Source organism: Megalops cyprinoides, chromosome 14, assembly GCF_013368585.1.
Source record: "Megalops cyprinoides isolate fMegCyp1 chromosome 14, fMegCyp1.pri, whole genome shotgun sequence".
Lineage (NCBI taxonomy): Eukaryota > Metazoa > Chordata > Actinopteri > Elopiformes > Megalopidae > Megalops > Megalops cyprinoides.
This window is the reverse complement of record NC_050596.1, coordinates 21,869,912-21,891,824: the sequence shown is the minus strand read 5'-3', so window position 1 is coordinate 21,891,824 and position 21,913 is coordinate 21,869,912. Positions and strand designations below refer to the sequence as shown.

Genomic DNA, 21,913 nt, shown 5'->3' with positions numbered 1-21,913 from the left:
ACCAAGTGCGGCAGAATCAGACGGGTTGCAACTTGCGAGTTATTTTAATGCCGGTCTCGACTGTGCGATATTTCCTCGGCCGCGACTCTTAGGAAGCACTTGAGGAGTGTGGTATTGGTGTGGGGTGGGGTGGGGGCCCGGGGGTCCACATGCTGGTGGATGAAAAAAAGACTATCAGATGTCACTATTAGATGGTTTGGCACTTTGTTTTTACAAGTAAAGTGCCAGACAGGTACAAAGGTTGAAAGCAGGGCTTGGTGATTGGTATAGTGCTCCTCATTTTTACTTTAGGAGCTCATTGTCTGGAAACATCAGACAGTGCCTTCATAACTTCATTAATGTTCCAGCGATAATTAGTGACTATATTGAGCAAAGCTTTTTTTAGTCCCGTGACATATGTTCCAAGTGCTGTTAGTAAATATCAGAATTGTGAGGCATGGTATTGGAACGCGAGACATTGAAGGGCTGCCTTTGATCTGGATATTCTGAAAGGTGCAGCCTGTCGGCATCTGAGACAGTTTACTGCAGCTGAAAATTAGGGGCTATTTTTGTGTGTCTGCATAGCAGTGGACCCTGCATCACCGTGATGGCGAATCCGCGCTTTACAGTCGGTTACATTGGTTACACAAAAACGGCCATCGGTGATCGCAAGCAGGAATGATTGGCTGAGTAACGGAGAATAACGTGCCCTGTTCCCGTCTCTTTTCTCTGGCAGTGCTGAACTACGAGAACGTCGTGGAGACGGGCTCGGAGACGGACGAGGATGACAAGCTGCTGGTCTCGGAGGAGGAGCACGGCCTTCTCAACGGGGAAAGGGGGGAGGGCAGCCCGGCAGGCGCGCCCAATCGCGAGGCCTCCCCGCGGCCGGGGCACGCGCCGGTGACCAAGGAGGACGAGGACATGAGGGACAGCGGGGTGGACCACGATTGGCCCGACAGCGATATGCTGCGAGTCTCATTGGACGGTACTGGTGAGTGTCACATGTCAGCGCCAGGGCCACACCCATCCACCCACAGTGTTCAAAGTCCAAAGTATTTTTGATTGGTTGAAATATTTATGACATTGTTATGGATCTCGCCGTGTGCTGGACTGTTATGACGGACTGGGCAGAGTCCATTTTGATGGAAAAAATGAGCCATCTGATGCAGACACACAAATTCATTGCCCTTATCTTATACCACCTCTGGCTACATCTGCTGGCGTACACAGAGGTGTAAACATCTCCATACTTCCAGATTTCCAGATTTCTCTCATGAAATGGCAATTTAGAAAACACAGAATTAACATGTCAGTTAATTGTCTAGGACTACAAGACAGTACAGTCCACAAATCATTACCATGAGCATGCATTGTTGAAGAATATGCAAAGTTTCTGCTGCTCATGAAAAGATCTGTTCAGATATGACAGGTAAAGAAACTTCATTTCCCAGGTCTCAGCACCGATGATGTAGCAGGCGGGTGTTTGCAGCACCTCTGTTATTAAAACCTTTTTTTACTTCGCACAACTCGCCATCAGAGGCGGAAGAGAACTAGATTCTGCAGTCCTGGATGCTTGAAAGATAAATACTTTTAATTAGGGGCAGAGGATAATCATTAAAGCAGGCCAGGCAGCTGCAAGAGTCATTAACAATCTTAAATGAAATTTTTATTTTTATGATGGCCATTTGCATGTATAATACGAGTCAATGATTCTTGGAGCCTTTTGACAGAAACAAAGTGTGGCGAGAACTCATGTAAGACACCCCCCATTTAAACGAGCCGGTGTTAGCTATTCATTTCAGCTAATGAACTGGCTGTGTGCAGTGCTGAAAGGGGGAATAGAAAATATCAAATTTTAATACGGACAAAAAAGTGCGTTCGGTGAGAAGAGTTCGATTTGGGGGATATTATCATCATCATAACAGAAATCTGGCAACTGTAGTCAGTGCTGGAGACATCTGCTGTTTAATGAAAAAAAAGTAACAAGGGGCACATGATTTTTTATATTCTAATTTTTTTCTGTGTTATGTTAAAATAGGTGTAGGAAAAGAGAACATGCGGTGCTTGTGTTGTAACAGCTTTAAAAAAAAAACAAAGAAGTTGAGCCTTAATGTCTGTGGTTGAACGGTGTTGCAATTTGCTGATAATACGTTTCTCATGTGCTACAAGATCAGCCACATTCCTACATATTCAAAGCGCATTGGAGAGATGTTGAGAACAGAACCTCAGTGAAGCTTGTGGGCACTCCCCCCCACTTCTTTCATGGTGCCATACTGTCTACACTGACACCTCAAGCACATAGCTTAGGCCTGAGATAAGCCGCAGTCTTCTCCAGCGCCTTGATGCCCAGCCCGCAGGACACAGGTCTGGAGCTGAGGAGGCCAGCGTAGGTTCCTTCTGTGTCTTTTCCACTTCCAACGCTGTCAAGACAGTTGTGCCAGGAACCGTCCTTGACTTTTTAAATTCCCTCTTCAGGGGCAGATCCTTTGTGGAAAGCCATGACATCATAATCACTGCCGGGGAATTTTTAAAACCAATCGCACACGATCTTTTTTAACCTTGCCTTCTTTTTTTCCCCCCTCCCTGTTCTTTTTTTATTATTCAAGGATTGTTAGAGGAATAAAATAGGAGGGACCGCTTGTTTTTACAGCTCCCTGTTCCAGCAGTAATGGGCAATGAGGAATAGGAACGTTTTCAAAATAAACTGGATTGGTGATGTTAAGTAAACAGGCCAATTGGAGAGCAGACGAAAGGTATTCCGCACCCCTACCGGGCTACAGCAGAAATTTAAACATTAGCCTTCAGTAGGTGCATGCCTCCTTTATACCCCTGTCTTTTACATGTGTCTACAGTCTGATTTATCAGGTACAGACAAGCGGGAGCAGACGGTCAGGTCACACCGTGCTTTCACTGCAAAGCCTTTCTTCTTTTTTTTCTCTTAAAGCAATGCTAATGTATTGGACAGAGAACTCAAAAAATGACCTAAGCTTTGCACAAGCGCCCCAAAAGTGAAGTAAGTGTTAGTGGTCTCACCCCACCTCCTAGTGGAAGGATTCCCACATCTCTTAACAAGTGAAAGTACAAAGAAATGGTGTCGTTTCAATCTACCAAAGGAGGCTAGCCCAACAACTCCTATGTGTCTACTGAAAACAGTGTCAAATGGCAAGCCAAGTGAACAAAAGCGAGACTAACATAAGTAAATGGCGCACTAAGAAAGTATGGCTGTATGTGCTAGTTTCTCAGGATGAAGAGTGGTGTTCAGTAGCGTGGTGGAATGCGTGATTGCATACATTCCTCCAGTGTTACTTCTGTTATGCCACTGAAGGGCCATTTTTTTCAGAGCGCAGAGCCTGGTTTGATGTCATTACCAGGAGACAACAGCACTCAAAACCCTCCACATATGCAAATGCAAAATGGCTGGCAAGTGTCTCCTTCAGTGGAGCTTCATGTCGCGTCAGAGGAAAGTGCAGCACTTTTCCCTCGAGGGGCCTTTTTGTCCTCTCATGCCATTGGGTGTGTTTTTTTATCTGCTCAGTGCAGAAGGAAGCCAGCCGAGCCCCCACAAAATAATTAAAATATTTCTTAGGAGCCATGATGACAACAAAAATCCCCCCCACCCCCATTTTGAACAATCTGTTTTACATAAAATTATAATTAAATACATTCTGTATTTAACTCTCAATGAAAAGTATAATGAAAAGAATTAAACAATTACAAAAAAAGAGCTAAGTTAAGAATAAGAAGTGACTTTTTGGCTGTGAACAACCAATTCAGACAATATACCTACAGCAGTTTTGATTTCATGGGTACAGGATGCACAACAATTACTGCAATCTATAGTAATTTATTAATATTGCTAATTTGATACAGGGGCTCTCTTAACCACCTTGGCCTATTGCATGCAGCTTTAAAACAAAAAAAAAGCGCAAGTAGTTCCTTCACTTGTAATTCGTTGTGATGAGGAAGGAAGTTCTGCAATATTATGCAAACAGCAAGAGAAAGAAAGTGGCCAGGCGTTGTTGTTCTCTCCCCCTTATCTCAGGCTGTGCATGCTGGGAAGCTTGTTACACTTGTGACTCCTCGGCAGGAATCACATGAGGTCCGGTCCGTGGTCTAGGAGGAACAAACACAATAGCTAAATTTACAGCGAGCTGCTGTCTTCTCGGAAATACCTTGATTTGATTTTTAAAAGCCATGGCGGAAGGAGTTACAGAGGGGGAGCCCCCTTAAGTTAATTGTCTGTATGTACTGCCGACAATGTCCTCTTGTTAACCGTGCCCGGAGAATTCCCCAGTTGTCACAAGTTGTTGTGTCTCCTTGTTTAACAAGCCCGTCAGGAGACTTTCATTTTGCGGAGTCTTACCTACGCCAGGGCAGGATGTCCCCTCCACTCCGGGCATTACGTTGATTGACTACAAGGAGCAGAAAGGTCAAAAGATAAAGCCCAGCATTATTAGCTAAGCCTCCCCCCCCAATGCGTGTTGCCTTCAACAGGGGATGACTGCATTGTGTTAGAGGAGAAAAAGCCAGGGGTCTCGTTGCAGTCTGAGTTTGATTGCTCAGGTGGACGGGACGTCTTGCATTAATCTACGCGCTGGGCAAGTCCAGCTCCCTGGCGTGAGAGAGGGCTGTCCTCAGTCGTTGTTTGTCATGTTTAGGTAAATAAGTCTCTGTCTGGTCCAGGCGATAGCATTCAATAAGATTCCCAAACAAAAGAGCAAGCGACTGGGGCACAGCGTCCCTTTCATTTCTCTGTACCTTCCTGTGAAGGCTTCATTGTGAACTCAGTTTGCTTGGTACACTCTGGCACTGACTAGCCCCCTAACCACCCCTCCCCACCTCTCTCTCTCTCACTCTCTTTCTTTCTCTCTCTCTCTCTCTCTCTCTCTCTCCCACGTTCTGTTTTCTCCTCAGATGAAATGAAAGATGAGTATGACACTATGGGGCCTGAAGCCACTCTTGAGACGATTGGAAACGGTACAGGTGAGTCAACTTCCAAGCGGGGAGATTTGGGCCCCGCAGTGTGCTTTCTGTGTGTCTGCGTGTTTATTTTCAGCCATAGTCTGTTAGAAACAGAGGAACCAAATCCTACCTGCTGTCCCTAATTAAGTAAACAGAACCACCTACAAGGCCCCCCCCAGGGAATACTTATCATCATGGCCACTGTCCATTAGACCTGGATTGCCAGCCCCTTCTTCGGCGGCTCACTTGTCAAAGCAATGCTTGTTTTTTGGGGAACAGCTTGGTTTCCATAGAAATAGATATCCTGTCATGTTCTGTTCAGGATCTGAATGTCCTGGAGAATGATGATGCAAGGCTCTGCTTATGTGGGATTTTTTTAGGAAATGGGCCATTGGTAATCGCTTGCCTCAAACAATGGCAACTGCCTAGGTGGTATTTCATTCAGGTCATTTCCCTAATGAGAAACAGGTAGAGACAATATGGGCCTCTTCCTTTCGGGGTCAGTAAATTTCATTTCATTTTAAGTTTTTTTTTTTTTTAATCATATACCTACCTTAAAATTTGTCCACAGTGAGACAATGTTTAGCTATTGGCCTGCCTGTTCTGAAGCACATTGGCACACTCTGTCACTGTCACTGTGGACAGTATAATTAATATTTGAGATTATCAAAGGCATACTTTTACTGTCACACTGTACAGCAAGATTTAAAAAGATCCATTGACAGTCTGAGATTTTGAAGTAATTTTGGTCAAAGACTCAATCCACTGCGCTGACCTTTTTCAAATTGGAATATAGAATGTTTACGGCCTAACAAAACACAACATCTTGGGTTTACCTTCACTTGGTGAGGAAGCAATCTGATCATAAGGTAGCAAATAAAAGTAAATCACAATTATAAAAAACATAGCTTGCTGGCCTGGTAATATATTGAGTAATTGACAAACGCAGCAAGAGTCACAGGAGCTGCTGATGAAGAGAAATATCTACAGAGGCGAGGCTGTGGTATAATGGAAACCGATGCAAAGTTTGGCAGGAGGGGGGATTTGGGCCTGTAATCTGTGTGTACCAATTAGAGCCTGTCATTTCCTGGCTAAGGGTTGTGGTTTTTTATTAGCGTTGTTTTAGACTTGGGGCAGCTATCTCCCTCTTGCAGCCTCGCTTTCCCTAAAGAACAGCAACTGCAGAGCGCATTGCTAGACACAATGTCTGTCTTCGGCATTTTTTTCCAGCACTTTTTTAGAGTATGTTTAACTTTCCACTTTCATTTTTCACACAAGTGTAGTGTCATTGTAGTACAGCCACTATGTCCGTTTGATGCACGCGTTTGGGTCACAAATTTGGCCCTTTCTTTGAAGTAACAGAGAAGGAAGGTAGATACAGGTAAAATAAAACATGTAAATAGACTACATCCCTCATGGGCTTTAGTGACAAAGCTTGGCTTGATAAATGCCTGACTTTTCAGATAATTGTAAAGATTCACAATTTAAGCAGCAGCGTCATTGGATTTCAGTTAATTTAATGTATGATGAGGGAAATAAGAGGTGATATTAGCAACCCGGGCAAATCTGATTTCCACACAAACATTTGTAGTGTAACTGGCAATACGTTTATTGTAAAAAGGTTTATCTTTAAAAGCCTCTCAACCATTGTAGATGGTACACTGCCAAGATGAACACATATTTCTTATTTTAGCGGCCATTATGTGACAAGACAGCACAGTAACTTAGATGTATCCTTCCCAAACTACTGTCTTAATGGTTTTCTCGGTTTTTGCTCATCACATTTAGAGCAACATGTTTTCAGTGTCTTTCTGTAACACCACATTTCTCACGATGTATCCACCTCTCTCTCCCTCTCTCTATCACTCCCTGTCTTTTCAGTGAAAAATATGGATTGCACTTCCGAATTCGAGGAGTTCTTTGCCAAACGGAAGCTGGAGGAGAGCCACGGAGTGAGCATCGAGGAGTACCTGCAGCGCAGCGACACTGCCATCATTTACCCAGAAGCCCCCGAGGAGCTGTCACGGCTGGGCACGCCCGAGGCCAACGGACAGGAAGAAAATGGTAAGAATTCTGGGAGGAGCAAGGGGCGGCGGGGGTGGTGTACAGCAGCCTCTTGGTGACACGGGCAGCTGTTGGATTGGCAGCTTCGCTGGATGCCTCCGTGTTTACCTTCAGACCGGAGCAGCAGCTGTCCGGGCCTGAAATCGGATAGCCCGTCTCCATCTTCACCCAGGAAGAGAGAAAAAAATTGGATCCATTCGGGTGGAATTTATTAAATGTATTTTAGGCAGAAAATGGTAGCCGGAAATTCTGAGACATTTCGACATTTAGAATGATTGAATGAGACACTGAAAGGTATTCAGGAGTGTGTTGGTTAAGAAATTCCTTGGAGTATAAACATAATCATAACATAATAAATTAAGATCAGGATAATGGAGGACCAGGTCATTTTACCAACTTTAACATTACATAAGCACTGAAATACATGTATATGAAACATATAAATATGTATATTGTCTACCCTAATTTGATTGTGACATGAAAATATTTGAATATTACTATCCCCATTTAAGAATGTGTATGTAACAGTTAATATACCCATCTATTTGAGGCCATTCCATACCCTGCCCGTTTTAACGTCCCTGCAATTAATATGGCTGGATATATTCACAACCTGCTGACTCAGAATGCAGGCTGATGAGCACTGACTTGTCCTGAAACAGTGTGTGTGTATGTGTTTGTGTGTGTGCATGCCTATGTGTGCAGGCAGGGGTGCCAGCTGAAGATGGCGGCACTCCACAGCGTGGATTGTGGAGATGCCTCCCATGCCACGCTGGGCCGTGTGCCCACTTGCTTTTCTGACCTCTTGGCCACCCCCCCTCCTCTTCCCCTACAGAGCTACAGCCCGGAACTCCGGACGCGTTCGCCCAGCTGTTGACCTGCCCCTACTGCGACCGCGGGTACAAGCGCCTGACGTCCCTCAAGGAGCACATCAAATACCGCCACGAGAAGAACGAGGAGAGCTTCACCTGCCCACTGTGCAGCTACTCCTTTGCTCACCGCACACAGCTGGAGAGGCATATGGCCACACACAAGCCGGGCCGAGAGCAGGTGAGGGCAGCAAGGCTTCGCTTCCCTGCGTCTCCTCCTCTGTCCCCCCCCCGTTCTCCTTCCCTCTCTCTCTTTATGTCTCTTTGCACTGCTGCCCCCTTCACAGAAAAGAAAATCATTTTGATTGGCAATCACTCCTAATATTTCATGGCGTCTTGAAGATGCGGATCTCTTTTAATGATAATTGATTTAATTGAGGCCTAAATGGATTTTTGATGGCCTTCTCGATATGATTTAGCAGTTCCGTGTTCTCAATCGAGTGATGCTGTTCATTTCCAATTTGGAAACTTTATCTTCCTTAAACTGTCCTTTACTCTTTACATTTGCAAATCAGGTTTTAACTCATTCTTTAAGAAACCCAATTCATCTGTTAAATGCATGAATACAGACTTCCCTTGCTAAGAAGTACATACAATCTAGTCTTTATACTCTGTCTTGGTTTGTGTCTTATTGTGTGGAATTTCAACATATATCCAGTTCAGCAGCGCTAACAGAAGGGACACAACCAGATTTGGCAGTCGGTTTAAACAGATACTCCCTCAGTCCATTAGGAATAGAATTGGTGCCAACAACCTACTTCATCTCATTGACTTGACTGTCCTACCAAAGCAAATTTAAGCATGAGCTGGTCTCCCCAGCACTAGTGTCCTAATCCCGAAATTAACAAAATGTTTGCGTATTTGTTTACTTCCTTTTCTTAAAGGACTTTACGGCACAGGCCTGTGACTGACCTGTGTTTGACTGTGATGTGTAAATAGGACAGTCTAGCAGCAATCACATCTGTGCTCAGATCATAAGGCCCTGGCCATGTCCTTTTAGTAGACAGGGCGGTTCAACACATTGCCTCTAGTGTGTCATGTGTGTGACTTCCCCATGATTTTGTGTTTCCCCATGGTGAATTTATATCAGAACTTAGTTCTGCTGTTACTGTCATCTCTGTGGAAGTACCACTGATGTAATGTCAAGATATACTGTATGTAAAAGATGGATAATACATCTTTTTTGTTTGGAAATGTCATAGCTGAGCATCATGCAGTAAAGTAAACTATTTCCTTCTTCCAGGTAATATTAATCTTTCCATCAAAGAATGAAGTAATATTGTTTTTTTAACAACACTCTAAAATATGCACCATATTTTGAAAGAAAAGGAGTAAAATACGTATTTTATTAAATTAGATTCATTTCTATTTATATGCCTAATGTATGCAAGCGGGAGAAACAAGGGCAGCTCCCTCAAGAGAGGCCAATCAGAATTAAATATTCACCCATGCCCCCCCCCCCCCCCCCTTTCCCGTGCTGAGTAATGTTGGGGGGAGAGCTCAGCGTTAAAAGGAGCCCCCTCATCCGCTGGTGGCATTCACAATTAGGCATTTGAAAACGACTGTATCAGTAGTAATAGCGACACAAAAAAGGATTGCAGCAGTCCTTTGGGGGGGGGGGGGGGTTTGGGGAGGGGGTGCAAAGCAGCTGTTGCTGTTTGTTTATGCAACTCGGCAACATATGAGATACGGGGGTCCCCTCGCTGGTCCCCTCCGCCTGATCTTTGAAGGTGGCTGCTGCTGTTTGAACAAACCTCCCTGTGTCTCGCGGAACACCATCTGTCTCTCCAGGAATGTGGGCAGAGCCAGCGTACCCCGGCAGTTGTCAGCCTGGATCAGGGGGCTGGTATCTGCGCCGCTGAGAGAGCTTTTGTGTTTTCCTAACCGTTTAACATGCTCACCTCCTACTCTGAATTAATGGCGCGCGCCTGGAGCGCGGGTGTTCGCGATTTATGCTGCGACTGTTTTTGTTGCCGTTGCTGTTGCTGTTGTCGCCGTGATATTTTGATTGCGGGGGCCTCGTTTGAATTGCAGATGCAGGGAGACGAACTCGACGTCTTACCTTTGAAGAGCAAATCAAGACCCGGCCCACATCATGTAGTCCAAATTTATCAAAGGGCCATTTGAAGATTCGAACACCCTGTGAATTTGATACCAATTAAGACATCATGAAGACTCATGTAAATGCACCTTGTCTTGGGTAAAACTTCATTTGTATCTACTAATGTTGGATCTCTGTGGGGAGTTCCTGTAAATAACCAACACTTTCACCTTGGCAATTATCCTCATATTAATAGAAGTTGATCGCATTTTTTGTTTTTTTAATGACGGGAAACTCTCAGAAGGGGAACTTGTAGAACTTTTTAGCTGTTATGCTTGACGGAATCCAAAGGCAAATTAGGAAGGAAACCGACAAGGTGTGTGGTTCGCTCTGGCACTCGCCACCACAGTTTCTCTCTCTCATTGATGATTTTGTAAGAAGAAAGGCGAGATGTTTTGAAGCAGCTTGCGCCATTTGGCTGACTCATCCACGGTGCGCCGATTGCGGTTATTTATCTAGCCCTTCCTGTTGAAATGTTTACGCGGCGCTCACGTGCATGTTTGTCTCTTCCACAGCACCAACTGCTGACCCAAGGGGCCGGTAACCGCAAGTTCAAATGCACAGAATGTGGCAAGGCCTTCAAATACAAACACCATCTGAAGGAACACCTGCGGATTCACAGCGGTGGGTGGCAGGGACCCTGCTGCACTCCCTTTTGAATATTCATTATTCATTAAGGCATTTCTTTTTTATTTCTGGCCACTGTCAATGAATGAGTCAGTCTCGGAGTGTGTTTGTTTTGTTCCCAACAATGATCTAATAACTGAGAAATTAAAACAAATGAATATGGTTCATGAAGTTTTTTTTTTTTAGTTTGTTTTTTTTCTTATTTTTTTAATACATAGTGTATGTATATGGAGTACTGCCCTCTATTAGTATCTGTTTGTGTTAAATAGAAAAGAAGTCATCAAAGTTCCGTTTTCTCTTCCTCCAGGTGAGAAGCCGTACGAATGCCCAAACTGCAAGAAGCGCTTCTCCCACTCCGGCTCCTACAGCTCCCACATCAGCAGCAAGAAGTGCATTGGCCTGATCGCGGTCAACGGCCGAATGCGAGGGGGCATGAAGCCGGGCTCCTCGCCCACGTCAGCGTCCTCCTCCCCCACCAACTCCGCCATCACACAGCTGCGGCACAAGCTGGAGAATGGCAAGCCTCTGGGCCAGGACCAGGCCGGCCACCTCGACATCAAGGCAGAGCCGCTGGACTTCAATGACTACAAGCTCATGATGGCCTCCCACGGGTTCGGCGGCGGCGGGCCAGGGCCCTACACCAATGGGATGGGGGGCGGGAGCCCTCTGGGCATCCACGGCACGGCCCAGAGCCCCCTGGCGCACATGCGGATGGGCATGGACTCGCCGATGCTGGGCTACCCCGCCCTGAGCAACAACCTGAGCGAGGTGCACAGGGTCCTCCAAATTGTGGACAACACCGTGTGCCGGCAGAAGATGGACTGCAAGCCCGAGGACATCTCCAAGCTTAAGGCCTACATGAAGGAGCTTGGGTCACAGATCGAGGAGCAGAAGCAGGGCCTAGCGTCCTCCGGAGTTCTCCCAGTCGCTCTTCCAGTGGTCGGGCCCAATGGTGCCACCAAAAGCATCATCGACTACACACTAGAGAAGGTGAACGAAGCCAAAGCTTGCCTCCAGAGCTTGACCGCAGACTCAAAGAGACAGATTAGCAATATCAAAAAGGAAAAGTCCAATCACGTGTTAGACATTGGCGGAGAGGACAAGGTGCATGAAGGCAACATGCCGTTTACACCTTTCGCTTGCCAGTACTGCAAAGAAACTTTCCCAGGTCCAATTCCCTTACACCAGCACGAACGTTACCTGTGTAAAATGAACGAGGAGATTAAGGCAGTCCTGCAGCCTAACGACAACCTGGCGCCCAACAAGCTGGGGGCGTTCAGTGACAAGCGGCCCTTCCTGCTCTCCTCCATGCTCTCTGAGAAGGGGGTGGCGAACCCTCTCAACCCGTACAAGGACCACATGTCTGTGCTCAAAGCGTATTTCGCCATGAACATGGAGCCCAATTCAGAGGAACTACTGAAGATTTCCATAGCGGTCGGCCTCCCTCAGGAATTTGTGAAAGAGTGGTTCGAGCAGCGGAAAGTCTATCAGTACGGCAACGCCAGGACCCCGCCGTTAGAGCGTAGCAACGCAGAAGTGGAGCTAGCTGCCGCCAACCACACCCCGGCTAAAGACTCCATTACAGCCAGGTCGCCGGTGTCTTTGATTAAGACCACAGACCGGATCACGTCCCCCTCCATAGCGGAGCTCCACAACAATGTCAACAACTGTGACACCCCCCTCAGGCTTTCGAGAACCGCCCAGTTCTCTGGCGCCAAGCCAACGGGTGAGAAGTTGGACCACTCAAGGAGCAACACTCCTTCCCCCTTGAACCTCTCCTCCACGTCTTCGAAAAACTCCCACAGCAGCTCGTACACTCCAAACAGCTTCACCTCGGAGGACCTGCAGGCCGAACCGCTGGACCTGTCGTTGCCAAAACTGCTGAGGGAGCCCAAAAGCATCCCGACCGTAAAGAACAGGCCCAAACCCAACAACATTACCGTCGACCACAACAGCGTTTCCTCCCCGCGAGAGCACTTGGAGGAGCCCCTCAACTTGGCCTATCTGAAGAAGGAGTTCGCCGGCTGCGCCAACGGCAACAGCCACAACCACAACCTCGAGAAAAGCACTAGCCCCATGTTCGGTATTAACCCCTTCGGTGCCAAACCTTTGTACACGTCGCTTCCGCCACAGGGCGCGTTTGCTCCGGCCCCCTTCATGCCCCCAGTCCAAGCCAGCATCCCCGGGTTGAGGCCATACCCGGGACTGGATCAAATGAGCTTCCTACCGCCCATGGCCTACACTTATGCAGCAGGAGCAGCTACTTTTGCTGAAATGCAGCAAAGGAGGAAATACCAGCGGAAACCAGGTTTCCAGGTAAATAAGACACTTGTGGTTTGAAGCCTTGAGGGCCGCTTTGCTCTAGCTCTCTCGGACAGCTTTGCTTATTCCACTGCTAATTAAAACGCACTTGGAGTGTGAAATGTGCCTTCACCTGCCACACGGTAAACAGGCAAACCAAGAAGCTAGACCAGCTGTGGGTAATATGTGTCTCAGAAACCACTTCCCCCCCTTTCTGTATGCTTCATTAGACACATCACCCTGAAATGGAGGTTAGGATGTGAGAAATTCAGGTGCCGCTAGACTCAGAGGTGGATTATGGGCAGCATTGTGTCACCAGCTGCTTTGACTTCTCCCTCAGTTTAACAGCTCATCTGACCTGTTTTGTGCTTAGTGTAATTTTCAGATCAGTTTTTTTTTTTTTTTTCTCAGGTATTAATTAGTGAAAACTCTGTGTGAGTGAAAGGAGTCATCTGTGAGTGGAGCGAAAGTACGTCCGCCCACTGACTGGAAGATCAGCCAGACTTCGTGTCTCTAGACGTGTCTCTTTTTTTCTTGCTTTTTTAAAAAAGGGAACAGACAAAATGAGTTTCAACGTGCAGATTAATAACGCACAGGCCTCCGTGTTCATTACCACTGAATGCTGAAGGCTGTTTAACATTGGGAGAACCATTCTGATAAAGGGAAAAAAGTATTAATAATTTTTCCTATACTAAGCTGTTAAATTAGATTTTAAAAATACAGCTACGGGCGTTTGGCCCAAATTGATTGAGGAATTATAGTGCTCTCTTCTTAAAACCAGTGTAGCAATGTTTCCAGAATTCTTGTAAGGCCAGAGCAAGAGCCTCTAATGAGGGCATTGGTGCTTTTCAATTTTGGTCCTTTACTGCACTTCTTGATGTAATCTTTATGTGTTGGAAATTAGAGGACTGTCTCATATGCCCTGTTAAGTCAGGCTCTCATTATTAAAACCTTCTAATGTAATATTATTTTTTTCCCCATTAATTTAAGTTAGCCTATCGGGTTAATTTTCCCAGTGAAAGTGGAACCGATAAATATAGAATTAACACTCACTGTATAAAATTAAAACAAATTTGTGTGCAAATATATGGAATATGGAAATATTAATGATATTCTGAGTTAAACCTTGTTGATAGTATTCTCCTGCCTGAGCTCTCTTCTGTTTATTTTTTAAGTCGGCAAATGTTACTCATTGTTCTTTTAAAATCTGGTTACCGTGGGGGGTGTCTTAGAGCATGTCAGTTCATTTAAATATTTACCGTCATCTTTTTTGTATTTATTTTTAAAACTCATCATATTCATACATGTGCATCCCAAACAAGAAGCTTAGTACCAGGTTACAGAAAGCTCCATATGTGGATTTAGGAGTCATCACATAACAGTAGGAATGAGACAAAATATTTGAGTATTGAAATATTTTACATCAGTAACTTGGGTCAGCATTCACATGCTTGTTGATTAATAACAAAAAAGAAGAAAACCTTGCTGTTATGGTAAATAGTTCCATTCAGTGATTTAGGGGAAAAAAGTAAGGCTTGATGGCTTGAATATTCAGTGGTGGAGGCCATAGAATATTCTGATATGAAGTCAGTCGAAGTGCACATTCATAACAGGCAGAACGTGCCTATATGTAGCTGGCAGGTGTGGATTGAAAAGGAAAATCTGGTTATGTTATAGGGGGAGTTGCTTGACGGAACAGCAGACTATATGTCAGGCTTGGAAGACCTGACGGACGCTGAGTCCTGTCTCTCGCGGAAGAAGATTAAGAAGACCGAAAGTGGTATGTACGCGTGTGACTTGTGCGACAAAACTTTCCAGAAGAGCAGTTCCCTTCTAAGACACAAATATGAACACACAGGTATATACTGTTCGAGACACTTTATTTTACCCCGTGCTTTTTTTTGTGTTTTGTGTTACGTGAACCCTTTATTCATTTTGTTCTTACTCCTTTTCTTACTTTCTTTCCCTCCTTGCCTCTTTCTTTCTTTCTTTGATGTTCTCTTTCAGTTGTTCATGCTAGCTTAAAGCACACCAAAGGTATTTCTCTGAAAAAAATATATCATTAGCTTGTCCCACTGTTACCGTTTTTCATTTGACAAGCGCTATGAACTTGAAATTTTCGTTTTAAAATTTCCCGGAACAGTTGAATATAATTTATATAATGAAATGGAGAAAAGGCTTGGTTGGACATACCAAGCACTTACCCAGCTGCAAGTCTGCGCAAGCCTCAATCAGAATGCTTGCAATATCCAACCAATCACTTTCACTGTTCATTTATTTATTCACCTATTTACTCCTTTTTCAGAGAAGAACCCAAGGTGTTTTTTTTTTTTTTAAATAAAAGGTCTAACATGTTTCTTTCCTGTTGACAGGGATTAGCAGATATGGTTTAAGTCTTGAAACAGAGGGCATGAACTTGGAATATAAGATGAGTCAATGAGTCAGTCTTGGTCTAAATGACTGACCGTATTCTCAGTCAGAGTGCATCTGTGATGATTTGTGTGTGAGCACAAGAATAGATGCATTCTCAGTTTGTCACCACATATTTCTTTGAATTGTAAATAAAACAGGAAGCATTTACTGTACGCAGTAAAAAAAAAATACGCATTGTATCTTCGTACAGCATTTTACTATTTTGAACATCAGTTTATGCACAGCATGGCGAAGACTTTGGGCCTTATTTGCTTCAAATAGCCTAAACTTACACATACTTTTATGTTTATTTATTTTTTATTTTTCTTTAACAAGGACTGGACAGTAAACTGCTGTAGGTGCTTTACAGTTCAATATAATACGTGTGATGAGAGACACAAATAACCCTCTCCGTGACGGTTAAAGGGAAGGGTTAACAAAGTTCCTCCTGGTGCATTTTCAAACAGCTCCCTGAGGTGGTGCTCTTTGGCCTCTCTCCTAATAAGCCAAAGGTAGCCATAAATCCACCAAGCTTATGCTTCCCTCATAGAGGTGGATGATGGAGGGAGTCTTCGTCTTGCCCCCCAAACGAATAATCCATTGTCGAAGTCCATTCCCTTAGGTGACGCTTTCTGTGTCACACGCGCCTATGCTGTAGAAATTCTGTGACAGTATGATAGTCTCGCCCCCTCTTTTTTATTTTTTCCCTCGGCGGCTATGTTTCAGGGGGGTTGCATCATCTCCCTACTACGCACCTCACCAATCCATCGACAGGAATATGTGCTGCCTTGTCTATTTCTGAACTTAGAGGGGGCTTTCGAGCGCGGCAGCTATGGAAGGTGTCGAAGGCATTCCAGGGCTATTTGCGGACAGGAATTGTCCAGATGTGTCTGCATATGTGTGTGGGTGACTCCCCCGACTTCCACACGCTATCACGAGCTGTTTGAAATGCCAAAGGAGAAACTTCTGGGGGCGGGGGGGTTGGGGGGGGGTGATTTGTGTCAGATGGGCCGCTATATTTCCGGACGTGCTGAGCCGTAGTAAATCTGAAGGGGGCGGGTGGTGGGGGGAGTGAGAGGCGAGCAGTCCCTCCTCAGATATGCGGCCGGCGCTATCGCAAGATGGGCCCTTAATTCGGAGGCATGATGTAATGAACTTGCACTCCCATCAGCACAGCGCATGCCGCGGCATGTTAAGCATCTGTTCTAATATGGTGAATTCCAAAGCGGAGGGGAGTCCCAGAATAAAATCAGATCCTCTCTCTCTTATGTATTTATTTATTTGTTTATTTACATTTTCAGCAATTAGCTACCGATGCTGCCATAGGAGTCGTCGACTAACTTGACTTCACCTGTTTATTTCCTCGCCACCACTTTTTCTGTTTGTTTGGTTTACTGCTTTTATTTGTAGTACACCCTTGTAGAGAGGCACTGGTGCTTAAAATAAGTGATTCTTTACGTCTCTCCTCAGTGGAAGGAGGGGAGCGTAAAATATACAGATAGCTGCTGTGTTTCATTTTGTTGGGTAGTGTGTGTAACACCTTTAAAAAGTAAAAATCTGAATTCTGTTTTATTGGCATGATATCAGTATTGGTTTGGGAAACTGTAACTTGAGATTCTGCATGCTGCATTTTTTTTGTCTCATTTTTATCATTTCATTTGCCTGTTGTGTTTGTTCGTCTGTTGTTTGTTCTTCTTTTTCCTCCTAACATGTCATTTTAATTTCAAAACGACTCCTGAAGCAACGAACTGACAGTTCCCATGTCTCTCCCTCCCCTCCCCGCCTTTTTTTTTTATCTCCACCAGGTAAACGACCGCACCAGTGTCAAATCTGCAAGAAAGCGTTCAAACATAAGCACCACCTTATTGAGCATTCGAGACTACACTCAGGGGAGAAGCCGTACCAGTGCGACAAGTGTGGGAAACGCTTCTCCCACTCAGGCTCCTACTCCCAGCACATGAACCACCGCTACTCCTACTGCAAGCGGGAGGCTGAGGAGCGGGAGGCAGCCGAGAGGGAGGCGCGTGAGAAGGGCCATCTGGAGCCCACAGAGCTACTGATGAACCGGGCGTACTTACAGGGCATCACTCCTCAGGGTTATTCTGACCTGGAGGGGCGGGACGGCATTCTGAGGGGCGGGGCGGAGGGCGGGGCCAGAGAAAGGCAGGCGGAAGTGGAAGGAACGTACGGGAAGATGGAGGAGTTCGAATTCGAGGAAGAGGAGAGCGAGATCAAGAGCATGGACACGGACCCGGACACGCTGGGGAGGGACGAGGAGGAGAACGGAGAGCACTCGATGGACGAAAGCTCGGTGGATGGGAAAACGGAAACCAAATCAGACCACGAGGACAATGTGGAGGATGGCGTGTAATTAACTACTGCATTCAAAAGCTTCACTCCTTTTCGTTTTTTTTTTTTTTTCATGTTTGTTTGTTTCTGTTGTTCTGGTTTTTTTTTCCTGGTTGTATTTGTTACCTGCTTGGTTTCAAAACACGCTGCTGTGTTTAAGCTGTACGTGCACGTGCCTGAAGCTTCCGAGAAGCTTGTAACGACGGACTCGGGTTCGAGGGTGGCAATTCTGATTTGAAGTCTGAGTTTGGGCGGGGGTTGGGGCTGGGAGGTAGCGGCAGGGATTGTTTCAGAAGCTGCATTATGCAAAAAAAAAAAAGAAAAAAGAAAAAAATAAAGACATACATTTTAAACATTGTACAGTATTAAGGCCTAAAAGATGTGTGGTGCTAACATTCTAAATCCCTGTGTTTCATAGTATCTATAGCACAAACTAGTGACTTGTACAAATTGCACTCCGCTTCTATATTCACTACAAAAATAATAAAAAAGTATTGCCTGTGTATATTTATACAGTGTTTAAAAAATACAGTAGTGCCTGCACTACAGTTCATCAGTATTATTACTTATCCACAACTTAATGTGTTGTCTACAGTTTGCCCTTTTTCAGGCCATCTAACCACACAGTTCTAGGCCTCAGAATTTCTATAAATGAAGGAACTTTAATAATACCTGTGTGATTTCAAGATATTGAAGTCTTAAAGTGACTGTGAGATGAAGGACAGAATGGTATGATGAAAGAGGGAAGAACGACATTGTGTTATGAAGGAGAAAGCCTTTGTAAGGTGTTTTTTTTTTTTTTTTAAATAAGACAAAGCCTTATATGCAAACCTTTTAATCTGCGTTTCTGCAAGTGCCATCCTTGTATAGTGTATTGGAAGGTGACGTGTGTTACCTCAACACCAGCTCCAGTATTAAGAGATAGTTCACCTTGTTCTTTGAAGCACCCATGTCAGTATTAGACAGATAGGCAGCAGTTCCTTAGTTTACATGTTTGTGCAATTTTCTGTAATTTTTTTTCCATTAACTTTTGTCAGTATTACACCAAACCTTTTTCTTTTTTGCAACAGCAAAAATTGCATTCATTTTATTTGTAGGTTAAATAACATTTTATTTATGTGGCTCATTTTGTATTTCCTAATTTTATTTATTTCATACTGTAGTGTACAGTATTATAGTTCTTCAATATATAGATATATTTTAGTAAAAGGAACATGGTGTCGATGATTGGCGTGAAGAGAGCATTTATGTGTTTTGAAACATTAATTGTGAAATGCAAATTTTCAATTTTGTTATAATAATTGTTCTGTTTCTTTTATTTTCCAGTTACTGGAAATTCCAAATTTGGGAACTTTTGATACAATATTGTGAAAACACTGTATTTTCAACTGAAAAAATTCCACTTTCTTCATCTTGTTTTTTTTTTTTTTTTCTTTTTTTTAGCTAAAAAAAATGAAGAGGGACTGTTTAAATACAATGTATGATACCATGACAGAAAAAAAAACTTTCCTGAAATGTCTTTGTAAAAGTATTATTGAATTTTTAATTTGTAATTCTTTCTTGGAAATGACCATGCTCGAATAAAATTAGCCAAATTTAAAAGAAAGGGCTTTCATTCATGTTGATTTTGAGAATAATTACTCCCGGGTGCTGCTATAATGGTATTCGGTGAAGGTGAGTAACAGTTGCAACCTAACAAATACATTGTACTTGATGATTTATTCTGTTTAACAGGGCATGCGTAAGCACTGACTCTCAGACTATGAATGCGCATATTGCAAAGGAAAATATACATCAAACAGCCACACACCACTTCTGTTTAGTTTGCTGATTAAAGACTGTTTTTAAAGGCTAGATAATATCATTTTGCCAAAGTCGCACTGACGGTGTTTAAGTTTTCAGAAACCATCGCATTTGAATTGTTATTAGTGTCGACAAAGTGCTACAGTGACTTGGATAGACACAGAATTCGTATTCTCAGTTTGGCGATTTGTGCCATTTTTAAATTTAGGAAGTCCGTTTCGTTTTTAGGTTACATTTTCTCTTTTCTTTCTTGTGTCCGTCTTATTACGCACATGCATTAGTTTCACAAAGCCAGATGTTTTTCTTTGTATAAGTACATTTTTTCAGTTATTTCTGACGTAACGGTAATGCGCGTGTTTACTCAGATTTGCGATACGTTTTAAATCTGAATATAACATCCATACTGTAGAACGTGAACACGATTCAGTAGACGCCATATAGACAAATATTCTCACTGAGAGGGTAAAATTCTAAACGTACGCGTAAAAGACAACTTTATGTTAGGCTTACAACTTAAGCGTTCACATCGCGCATGCAAATGAAATGCACAATCAAAAGGAAAAAGATGAAAGAGAAGAGGTGCAATGCCAAGCACTACGTGCTTTGCATATTTAAGTTTGTGGATTATTTCTACAGCTATTTGAAATCTTATATCTCGGTAGCCCACTTTTAACAGTTACGGGACATGCGACTATTATTTAGTGTTTGTTTATGATAAGATTTGGCGTGGAGTTAGGGAAGTGAATGACAGCCTCAGTAGTTGTAAACTCTGATGAAAGAAACTACCGTTGCATAGGCTATACACACGCACAGGGAATCAATACAGTCAAGAACGCTTCGAGGAACTATTTCAAAAGCAAATCAGCGCGCCACTTAAGACTTGAGCAGATGCACGCAGCAATCCATTGCCGGCTAAAATTGCAGCGCTCGCTCCCTTCTTATTATTACAGTTCCGAGGTGTAGATTTCTTGCGATTTCTCTCAGTGATCACTCGTGACGTAGGCTTTGAGGCTTACATGTAGTCATTAGCGGGACCGTGGACCGTTGTCGTATGTTCGCCCAATCGCCCCCTGTCAACCTTCTCTTTGTAGAGACCAGGTAAAATTGCACACGGCCTGCCCAAAATGAGGCTGCCCCTCTGAACAGACAGTAGATTTCCGAGTTAGATAAGATTCCCCAGGTAAACAACAGATCCGACACATTTCAGAAAAGAAAACGGTAGTGTGCACCGAACAGAGTCGGAAACACGGATCCCGTAAAGGTACTGATTGGTAATTAGTGTCCTCTCTGCCGGAAAGGCAAGGTCCCATTTTTCCAAGTTTAACATGGAAATGGAGTGACACACGAAAAGACACACACACACACACACACTTCTTTCTGTCTGTCGCTTTCTATCTCTCTATCTCTCTCTCACACACACACACACACACACACACATATATATGTGTGTGCGAGTGTGTGTGTGTAATCTTTTTTTTTTTCTTAGATAGTGTTTGCAAAGACATAACTAATGTCATGTGTTCCCTTGAATCATCAAATATAATTTCAACTGGTTGAGACTGGGTGGCAAGAGTATTGTGTGTGTGTGTGTGTGTTTTTTATTTATTTATTTATTTTTTTAACATTACAACTTTAGAATTTTTGGTTAGTTTGGCAGCCAGTCGTGCTTTGATGAATCATCGCAGTCCTGTGCACCGACTCAGAGCACATACAGAGTTTGCTCCGCTGTCCACAATTGCTTCCAATAACAAATCCAACCCTAACATATGAATATGACTTAATGTTGCCATTGGCTCTGCTCGGGCCTTTCTGATATGTTGAAGGGGAAACCTCTCTGCCCTTGCCACATTCATGTCTTGATGTCAAAAGAGAAAAAGCACCATGAGGTTCATGCTTTTTCACATTGGAGTTAATAGCCTAGAGACCACTGTTAGGGTCAAAACATACCTGCTGCACATATGTGAACCAATGAAGGAATGAAAGCTACTTATTTACTGTGACATTCATTTACAACACTTTGACAGGGCTCAGCAAGTTGCATTGAGGTTAGAACTGACTGGTTGATTTGGGGACTCTGTGTTATTAACACTTCTGTTTCGCATTAACCTTCTGACCATAAGGTTGCATGCATGATTTCCAGGTTTGATGTTGCTGGAATAGGTGAGGGTGGTTTGGGGGGATCCTGGAGGAGCACAGGACTGAGTAGACTTTTGACCACATTTAAAATTATGTATATATTCCCCATATGCTCGACATATTATTCTCAGGGCATATGAAGGACAACCCCTGTGATGGAGGCACAATCCTGGCACTAATTGAGAGAATGTTCATTGACAGGCAGGGAGAAAGAGCACAAGTGACCAGTAGGGATTAGCCAATCAGAGCGTCAGAAGAGTGGCCAGCTGCTCCGTCTGGCGGCATATCAGAAAGAGCCCTGGAGCAGGTG

General features: G+C 44.0%; 1 protein-coding gene across 5 annotated transcripts in view; it reads left to right on the top strand.

Moving 5' to 3' along the window:
• Positions 1–18,465, top strand: part of LOC118788728 (zinc finger E-box-binding homeobox 2-like) — a 76,274-nt gene extending 57,809 nt beyond the window's left edge. For 2 of the 5 annotated variants that reach the window (XM_036544760.1, XM_036544762.1), the window contains 8 exons: positions 713–970; positions 4,894–4,962; positions 6,823–7,005; positions 7,841–8,055; positions 10,491–10,599; positions 10,910–12,918; positions 14,581–14,761; positions 17,121–18,465. In XM_036544760.1, the coding sequence (XP_036400653.1) occupies positions 713–970; positions 4,894–4,962; positions 6,823–7,005; positions 7,841–8,055; positions 10,491–10,599; positions 10,910–12,918; positions 14,581–14,761; positions 17,121–17,686 (3,590 nt within the window). In that variant the 3' untranslated portion in view covers positions 17,687–18,465. The remainder of the gene's footprint in view (positions 1–712; positions 971–4,893; positions 4,963–6,822; positions 7,006–7,840; positions 8,056–10,490; positions 10,600–10,909; positions 12,919–14,580; positions 14,762–17,120) is intronic. The other 3 variants (XM_036544764.1, XM_036544761.1, XM_036544763.1) reach the window with 3 other exon arrangements.
• The last annotated feature ends 3,448 nt before the right edge of the window (positions 18,466–21,913 follow it).